We start from the raw sequence: 9632 nt of genomic DNA, 5'->3' as shown, positions 1-9632 counted from the left end.
CGCTCGGCCTCCTGGGGGCGTCGGGGGAAGTTGCGGTGCGCGGGCGGGCCGTGTCCCCGGGCCGGATCCCGCGGGGGAAGCGCAGGCCCCGCGGAGGTGAGGAGCGGGGCAGGGCGGCGGGCGGGGCGGCTCCCACGGCGGGACGCGGACGTGCCGAGGGAGCGCGGCTCCGGGGCGGTGGGGCCTCGGGCGCAGCGCGGTTCTCTCGCGGGGCGTTCGGCGTTTCTTCCCCAGACTTTGTGAGGGACGGAGAGCGGCGCCGCTTCCCGCCCCTTCCCTGTCCCGCCGGCGCCGAGGGAGCGCGGCCGCCGCTCCGCCCGAGTGAGGGACAGCGCGGTTAGCGGAGCGCCTGCACCTTTTCTCACGTGCGGACCGTTATTTCCCTGTGCGTGTTTTTACGTGTAGTTTGTTGGAGCGTGCCTCGATGTGGAGGAGAGTGTGTGTATCAGCGTGACATTTATACCTCCACGGGTTCCAGGATGAGCAAAAACTGAGTTTATTTTGTTAAAACCATAAAATCTTTTTTTGTTATGTCAGACACATACCTGTAGCACAGCAGATCATGGAATCATAGAATGGTTTGAATTGGAAGGGACCCCCAAAGGCCTTCTGGTTCCACAGGGGCACCCACAGCTCCATCAGTGCTCAGAGCTCTGTGTTCTGACCTTGGGTGTCCTAAGGGACGGGGCACCACCACCTCTCTGGGCACCCTGTGCCAGTGCCTCACCACCTTCTGTGTAAGAACTTCTTCCTTAGATCCAATCTAAATCTCCCCTATTTTAGTTTAAAGCAATTTCCCCTTTTTCTATCGCACAGACCTTGCTGAAGGGTCTGTCCCCTTCTTTCTTTCAGCCTCTTCAGATACTGCAAGACTGCTCTTAGCAGTCCCTAGAGCCTTCTCCTCTCCAGGCTGTGCAGCCCCAGCTCTCAGCCTGTCCTCATAGGGGAGGTGTTCCTTTTGTGGCCTTCCTCTGGATGCACCTCAAAAGGTCCACATCTCTCCTGTTCTGAGAACTCCAGATCTGAACGCTGTGCTCCAGGTGAGGTCACAGAGTACAGAGACACGATTGTCTCCCTCTTCCTGCTGCCTGTGCTGCAGCCCAGGATACAGTTGGCTTTCTGGGCCGCAAGGGCGCACTGCTGGCACATCTCCAGCTGCCATCCACTTGTACCACCAAGTCTTTTTCGGCAGGATTGTGCTCCATCCTTAAGTCCCCCAGCTTGTACTGGTAGTGGGGGTTGCCGTGACCCAGGTGCAAGACTTTGCACTTGGATTTGTTCAGCCTCATGAAGTACACCTGGGCCCACTGCTCAGCTTGTCTAGGTCTCTCTGGATTGCAACCCATCCCTCAGGTGTGTTGACCACAGCACACAGCTTGGTATCATCCAAAAACTTACTGAGGCTGCTCTTGATTCTACTGTTGATGTCATTGATGAAGGTGTTTAAGAGCATTGGTCCCTGTTCTGAGCCCTGAGGGACACTGCTTGTCACTGATCTCGAACATTGTGCCATTGACCACCACTTTGGATATGATCTCACAACCTTCATCCTTTCAACAGACTACCCATCAAATCCATGTATTTCCAATTTGGAGTGAAGGGTATTATGGGGGACTGTGTCAAAGGCCTTATTGAAGACTGGATATATGACATAGGTCTTACTGCAGTGCTGGAACTGAGGATACAGCCATTCTCACACAGCCTGTCCCTCCACCCAACATCCCAGCTGTTGAAGAAATTGTCAGCAGTTTAGAGTGATGTTACTGACAGAACATGGAATCTGGAGACTTCATCCAATGGGTGCATTTTGGATGACAGCACATGTCATTAGTGCAGTTCCATTTCTTCTCTGGACTACAGAGTGATGATTAAGGATGGGATACGTTATCCCTACCTGCAGCCCATGCTCTGGCAGTTTGATGTCACAGCCATAGCAGTGTTGTTGTCCCCCAGTAACGCAATAGTTGGAATGTCTGGGTTCCTATGACTCTTTGTCCTTGTCTTCCTTTTTTTAGGAGCTGATCATGTTTGTCCTTGGATGTCTTTCGTCTCTATTGGAGATATTCCACAATCTTAGGCAATGTCATCCCTTTTGTGCTTTCTTCTGAAGCTTAGCAGGTCTTAATGAAATCTTTTATAGCTGCTTTGAAAATAGCTTTTTCATAAATGGATGGACAGATGCAGCTTAAATACTGAAAAGTTTGTAGGTTTGAAAGTTGCTTTATTTTTTGGTCTGATACAAAGGCAGAGATATGTGTTCTGTGAGAAGCTAGGTCATGCTTGTGTACGTGACTGTGTCACAGCATCCTCAATGGTTTTTACTACTGATACTCCGTACTCAGTATTCTAGAGATGAAATCTGCTACTGCATCAGTATCAGTCTGTGCATGTGTTAATGCTGTATATCAGTCAAGCCTTGGTTTCTGGCTTCTCACTGTATTTTGGCACCTTACCCCACTCTTGACTTAAAATGAAAACTTTTTGCTTGTCTATTGCATATTCTTTCTTCCTTGCCTGAATACCAGTTATTTCCATTCCTACTGAGCAGGTCACTAGAGATAGGGATGTTGTAATGAGAGACTGCAGGTGAAGTAGCTACCTACCCATACCCTTTAGTTCTTATTAGATTTTTCTCTTACACTAATGGTAGATCTGTTGAATATCAGTGGGAGCAAACATCTCTTTGGCTTCAGGAGATCAACTTCTACTTTTTTTTGTTGTTTTAGTGTCATACTGACTATTTCTTAATGAGAAAATGAGCTTCCTTCTGCTTTATTTTTCCTTCTGTTTTGTCTTAATTATTCTGTTATTTTCCATTTCCTCTGTACCAAGTCTTCAGTGTGTTTTTCCTATTCTTTAAGAACTTCTGCTCTTTCACATTCTTCTTTTGAAATGATTGTCAGTAACGTATTTCATGTTGATGCTGAGGGAGATTCACCATGAGAGGCGACACTCTAATGAGATTAGTAGAGACCTGTAAAATCTGCACTTTTGAGTTTGTTTTAGCCTTTTAGTGTTCTCAGACACAATTCACAGAATCACAGCATGATTGGGTTGGAAGGGACCTTACAGCCCCCCCAGATGCACCCCTGCCATGGGCTGGCTATTGCCTACCAGCTCAGACTGCCCGGGGCCCGTCTGTGGCTCTGAGCACCTCCACGGATGGGGCACCCACGGCTCTGGGCTGCCTGTGCCAGGGCCTCACTGCTCTCATGATAAAGAATTTCCTCCTAATTTTTCAGGTAGATCTCCTCTTTTAGTTTAAAGCCGTTCCTCCTTGTCCTGGTGCTATCAGACTGCATTAAAAAGTCAGTCTCCAAGTTGTTTATAAGCTCCAGGTCCCTCTGGATGGCATCCCTTCTTTCTGTCATATCAACTGCACTACTCAGCTTGATGTCATCTGCAAAGTTGCTCAGAGTGCACTTGATCTCATTGTCTGTGTCACTGGTACAGATGGTAGAGTACTGGTCCAGAGGCAGACCTCTGGGAGACACCGCTCGTCACCTCCTCTGCCTGGACATCGAGCTGCTCACCACAGCCCTCTGCTGCAGCTGTCCATCCAGTTCCTTATTCATTGATCAATCCACCCTTCAAATCCGTATCTTTCCAGTTTAGAGATAAGTGGTGGGACCATGTCAAAGGCCTTGCAGAAGGGCCTTACTGGTATGTGACACTGATCAGTCTTCCCTTGTCAATGGGTGCAAACCATCATCTCTTTAGGTCTTAAGTAAAGGTTGTACAGTTCTTTGAGGGGTTTATTACTCAGGTTAAAGTGCTCTGTACTCTGAGAATTTGGCAACTCTGTATTGGATTTTCTTGCTTGTAGTGCCTATGAAGTATCAGTTCTAAGTTACTATGAAGTTAAGTGCATCCATTCTCCAGTGAAGTCATTGTGTCTGTGTAGTTACTTGAACCTTCCCAGGCTGTAACCAGCCCCGTGTCCCTGCAGCATGTCCAGCCACCTGTAGCCTTCTGGTGACTAGCTATTGTTCTCAGACTTAGCCTAATCTGTGGTCTTCAACGTCTACCCACATGTAATAGTTGCTAAATCTTCATGTTCTGTCTTTGTAGCTTCTCAGCTCATGGTAAACTGACCACATGATGAAGTTTGTGGTCACATACACTTTAAAATGTGAGTTATTGCACTGCTTGGTGGAAGGACACGTTCCTCTCAGATCCTTGTGCTATTGTTCCAAGTAGAGCAGCTCTCCTGCTTGTACTCGAGAATATATAAAGTTGCTGTTTCCAAACTCAGTTGAAGTAGCAGATAAGTATGCTGGTGCCTTGCAAGATGAACTGCATATTGAACTAATTTTCATAGATGCAGAAATTTGCTTTCTATAATGTTATTCCTAATAATAAATAAATACTAAATTCAAGCTGCATCTTATCAAGAATACTATATAAGGGGCAACTACACAGCTGAAAGGAAGGAAGTAGGAGGTTAGTTCTGGTGTAGATGGAACAAGAAATGCTAAGGAGATTTGGGGTGAATAGGGTGGATGTTAGGAAAAATGCTTTCATGAAGAAAATCATGAACCAGTTGGATGGAATTGCCCGAGGAAAGGATGGAGTCACCTTGAGTAGAGGCAGTTTGGACAAACACCTGTCAGAAAAAGTTGCTTAGGAAGGAAAAGATCAGAAGGAAGATATCACCGGTCTCAAATTTAAAGCTGTTGTTATTGTTTTTTTGACTTGGGGAAAAAAAAAAAGAATATAGACTATTTTTGATGCTTAAGACAGGATGCCAATTTGCAGTTTGCTTCCCCTTCCACCTAAAAATATGACTCGGCTGACTCTGGTAATGTATTTAAGCCCTGTGATTGTGTTGTGGTAACAACATGTGATATTCTTAACCTTTTTCTGTCTGCTGAGCTGGAAATGGATAATACCAATTTCAATTATAGTGGTGTCTGATCCTTTCTTGGCTGTTTCCAAGCACGTTGTTTCTGTATGTACGTGTTACCTGTTGCCGAGTACAGTTACTGCACAATTTACAAGGGTCTTTTTGTCAGAGTTGTACAGCAATATTGTTGCTGAATTTTTTAGGCTCTTTAGGAGACAATAGGGAATGCATGACAAAATCAGTTATTGACTGCTAATGACTGGTTGAGGAGAATAAGAAATGTTGAAAATTAAGCCTGGAGAAAGGCTGTACTGGAATCAATGAAACTGGATCTTTACATCTTTAGTGTTTTTTTTTTTAATTAAAAGTCTTAAACCCATTTTTCTTTGTTATCTTGTTTTGCTTGAATTCAGCAGTTCAGGAGGTGGCTCTGCAATGATGGCTGTTGGTTATGTAAACTGTGTGCCCTGCTAATTTCTGCGAGTATTCCCAGACTCATTCTTCTCTTCTGATTTATGAACAATTTGCAGCCTGCAGTTGGCTGGATATAGAGGTTTGTGGGCCTGTGTACCAGTGTCAGTTCTTTGGTTTGAGGAGAGTTTATACATTCTTGTAGTGTCTGTGCACACGCATGCTTCTCTGTGATCTATGTATTGGACTTTGGATATACCAGCATCATCTCATCATTCGTACCTGCCATGTGTTTTGGTAAGCTTCTTTAAGTTGGGGCCGTGCTTGGTGTTGTAGGGTCAAGTAACATAGGTGAGCAGAAAAAGCTTGTGAATATGTGGACTTCAGAATACTAAGAGAGCTTATGCCTGAAGAAAGCAGTATCTGGAAGACAGTATTTGTACAGAACATGATGCTTTCTAAAGCTCTTTTTTGTTGCTTATATACCAAGAAAATACTTAATAACTTAATTTTTAAGAACGTGATTCTGAATTTAGAATTTATTGTACGTTATTGCTGGTGGCTTCAATTTCTGCTATAGGGTCTAGTATTTCGATACTTTTTCTATTTTTTTTTAATTTTTTTTAGTAGTACTTCCTATCATTAACATAGAATTCCTCCCTCTCCCCCACAGATTTCTTTCTCTGGGTCGAAAGCTGTTGGAAGAAGAAGTCCTGACAGCCCCATGTTGAGCAAAGCTGAATTTGTTGAGAAAGTTCGACAGAGCAACCAGGCTTGCCATGACGGTGACTTCCATACTGCAATTGTGTTGTACAATGAGGCCTTGGGAGTTGATCCTCAGAACTGCATTCTCTACAGTAACCGTTCAGCAGCCTACATGAAAATCCAGCAGTATGACAAGGCCCTGGATGATGCCATCAAAGCACGACTTCTAAATCCCAAGTGGCCAAAGGTAAGAAAATGCTTTACTCTATCAAGAGTTAACTCCGTCAGGATTGTTGCTCATACTAATAACCTAATGTAGACAACTGCAAATATTTCTGTGTTAACGGCTGCTTTTACTAAAAGCTCTAGGTAATAATCTTTTTGTGTTAAAAAGGTGTTTAATTTGAATTTCCTGCTGGGTATTAAACTGTTTAAAGTGAGTAGCAGTACTGTCTTACTACTTTAAACTATCGCCCTTTCTGAGTTGTGAAGACCAGGCATCTTTTAACATTGAAAGCAGTTAGCTGTAAGTTGCATCCAGGAGCATTTTGTTGCAATGTAGCATGGAGGTCATTAGTAATAATGGAGCAGTAAAACCTTTACAGTAGTGTTCAAGAAGTTTTTGTGTATGTGATGGATAAACATCTTAAGAAATACGCATCTCAGCATACTGAGATCTGACCACAGAATCATAGAATGGCCTGGGCTGAAAAGGGCCATAGTGATTGTCTAGTTTCAACCCCCCTGCTGTGTGCAGGGTTGCCAACCACTAGACCAGGCTGCCCAAAAGGAAAGGAATGCAAGGAAACACTTTGTAAAGAGTAGATAGTGTTGATTAGCTGTTCCTTCCAGGATTGTTTCCTGCTGTCTGATGTCGATTGCTTCAATGACTGTTGGCTAGCTCAGGGCCTGTTCTTTACATGCTAATCCATTTTAATAGAATATACTCATTGCATTTTTCCTGTCCATTGCTTGCATAGCCTTACCAGTCACTTTAGTTAATGATACAATTTAAGACCAGATTTATCATCTAGCTTCGTCTCCTCTATTTTTATAAAATGGTGTTGTTTCTAGTTAGAACTGTTCCTCGGTAGATGTGTATGGTTTGAGGATTCAGTCCTGTGAAAGCTTCTACTGTTTCTGCAGCTCCAGAGGCATCACCTTACTAACTGAGGTACGTGTCTGCCTCAGAAGGAACGACAGGGTTTGCAGTGTATGAATGTGTTGAGAGACAAAGGAATAATGTTATCTTTTCATCAGTACAATCTGCGTTCACGGCATCGCTTTTGTCTCAGCCTTTGGCCATGGGTGTGCTGTGACAGCTTGTCTGCTAGGCAAGGCTTCCTGCGGTTGTTCTCTCACCAGGAGAGAGAGGATCCAGCAGGGATTTTAATGTGATGGATCCTTCTGAAGGAAAAGATGGCTCCCCCATCTTTTGCTCAAAATTTGATATCTCATCTATGGAATGTTTGAAGGCAGCAGTGTGATTTTACACTGTTAAGTTTATCTGTTTATTAAGACCAGAAAACTGCTTTAAAAATGTTATTGAAAGTGTTTCCTAAAGCTCTGCCCGCTCACAGTCACAAAAAGAGGAGCATGGCCCATGGAAAGAGCTTCAGAGCTGAAATACTGAGGTCTGCTGGTAAGAGTTTCCCGTTCAAAGAATATTCACTGTAATTCTGTTTCCATAAAACACCAGTAAGAGCAAGGAAAGGGATCAGCGTCTAGAAAGGTCAGATGAATGTCGTGTTAGAAGTGCACCCCTGCTCATGTTGAAAACCACAGCTATCAGCTAAGCTCTACTAATTTCTGGGGCTGTTACCTGAGGCAGAGCGATTCTGCCTGCTTGCAACACAGCAGCTGTAGCAGTTGTCTTAGTGTTACTAACAGTCAGTGCAAAATATAAACACTAACGAACTGTGATTACTTTACCATTACGAGAAGGCTCTTTGTTGGAATTCTGCATCTCTCCAAAATGAGCTGTGTTTTACAGATATTTTTATGTATTTTATTCTATTTGTTTTGTGTTCCTGTGGAATGGAGACTGAAAACTGCTGGTAAAGCAGAGGGATTTGCTGTTTGCAGTAGCTGGAGCTCTTGGGCAACTCTCCTTCCTTTATGGAAAAATCACAGAGGAGTCTTTGTTTCTTTTTTATTTAGTTAAAGAACAGAAATATAAATGAGCTTTCTGGCTGAGCTGGAAAACAACTCTTGGTCAGATGAAGCAGAGGCGAAGTTGCACACTCCTGGCTCCCAAGTTGTTTGTTGATTTCTTGTTTAGTTGTTTGTTTTTTTTTCTCTTTTTGTCCCTCTTCCTACTTTACTGGTAAATAAGTAGAGTGGCTTCCCTTTCTCCTCAGTGCAGCTTCTCTCCTCTGAGGCTGCTTTGTGAAATGCCACTCCTCTGTATTTTGGTGGTAACAACAGGAATGCTAGGTAGCATTGGTGTGCTTCCTCAACTGTTTCTGATTATTGGGAGCAGTTCTTACCCAACAGAAGTGCTTTGGAAGTCACAGCAGAGATGAGAGATCCTGGAAAGGAGGCAGTTAAATCTGTGTAGCATGTTTTCCTCATTTAAGCACATTTTGTTTTAAGCTGTGTTTTTGTCTTTTTATTACAAAATTCTAATCTTAGATTTAAATGCTCAAAATACATTTTTATTTTTTTATTAATGACTGGTATTTTTTGAGCACAGAAATTTCTGGTTGGATTGGATATCTGAGAGCAGAAAATAGATAATGGTGCTTATAAACTACTTACAGATCTTGGTGGTTGGTAGCCACGCTCATTTGATGGTGGTGTCCCTACTTAATAGCTGGACTTCTTGGGTACAGCTCGTCAGTGGGAAGCAGCAGGAGGGCTCTGTCTGAAGTTGAAAGCTTTTGTTGCATATTTCAATATCAAAAGCTACTTTTATAATTATTTAAAAAACCTATTTGGATCTTATTGATAGAATGCACCTGGGAAAATCTGAAATTTATACGTCTAAAAACCTAAGCCATGTTACTGATTAGCCAGAAGAGGGAGCTTAACAGATGTGGCTTGTAATTTCTTAGAAAAAAACCTGAGCTTTAAATACAGAACTTCTTACTTAGGCAGTAGAAAAATGAATGGTTTTTGAATCCAGGTTTTCTGAGATTAGAGTTACTAGATGTACACTTCTTTATTATCCTTTATCTCGGTGTACAGTTTGTTATTTAACAATATATATATTTTTTGTCACCAGCATCTACAATGCTTATGGGGAATATCACAACTGAGATCTTGCATGTGTTTGGAATAAATGTATTCCTGCTCTGTAATCAAGCCAGTGCATTAAGCTGATCCATATTTCAGAGGATGGCAAACAAAAACCAAGAAGTATTATGAAATAAAGCTGTGAAATGAGGCGGCACAGAAAGCAGGAAGGTGTCTGTTCTTGCTTTCCAACACAGTCGTGTATCGCTCTGAATTTTCATGCAGCTTTTATTTCCATTCAGGGCCCTGAGTTAATTCAAGCTTTGAGGCTTCCCCACTCCCAGTTCTCCCAAGGTATTTTTTGTGAGGTCATAACTATAAGTATTCGTTTAGAATACTGTAAAATCTGAGCAGTGTTCCTGTAAGGCGATGTAACTTTGTTTCATGTCGTTCTGCATCGCTAGGGCACTGTGTGCTGTGTGCCCAGATGAGC

At 43.2% G+C, this 9632-nt stretch overlaps 1 protein-coding gene across 2 annotated transcripts in view; it reads left to right on the top strand.

Moving 5' to 3' along the window:
* The window catches only part of TTC28 (tetratricopeptide repeat domain 28), a 130489-nt gene continuing 120886 nt past the window's right edge, over window positions 30-9632 (top strand). The window contains exons 1-2 of one of the 2 annotated variants that reach the window (XM_021412335.1): window positions 30-96; window positions 5931-6209. In XM_021412335.1, coding sequence (XP_021268010.1) covers window positions 5982-6209 — 228 coding nt within the window. In that variant the 5' untranslated portion in view covers window positions 30-96; window positions 5931-5981. Of the gene's footprint in view, window positions 97-5930; window positions 6210-9632 lie in introns of those variants that run through there. The other variant, XM_021412336.1, reaches the window with a different exon arrangement.

Source organism: Numida meleagris, chromosome 14 (genome assembly GCF_002078875.1).
Source record: "Numida meleagris isolate 19003 breed g44 Domestic line chromosome 14, NumMel1.0, whole genome shotgun sequence".
Lineage (NCBI taxonomy): Eukaryota > Metazoa > Chordata > Aves > Galliformes > Numididae > Numida > Numida meleagris.
Note: the sequence above shows the minus strand (reverse complement) of the source record. Positions and strands in the feature narration are given on the sequence as shown.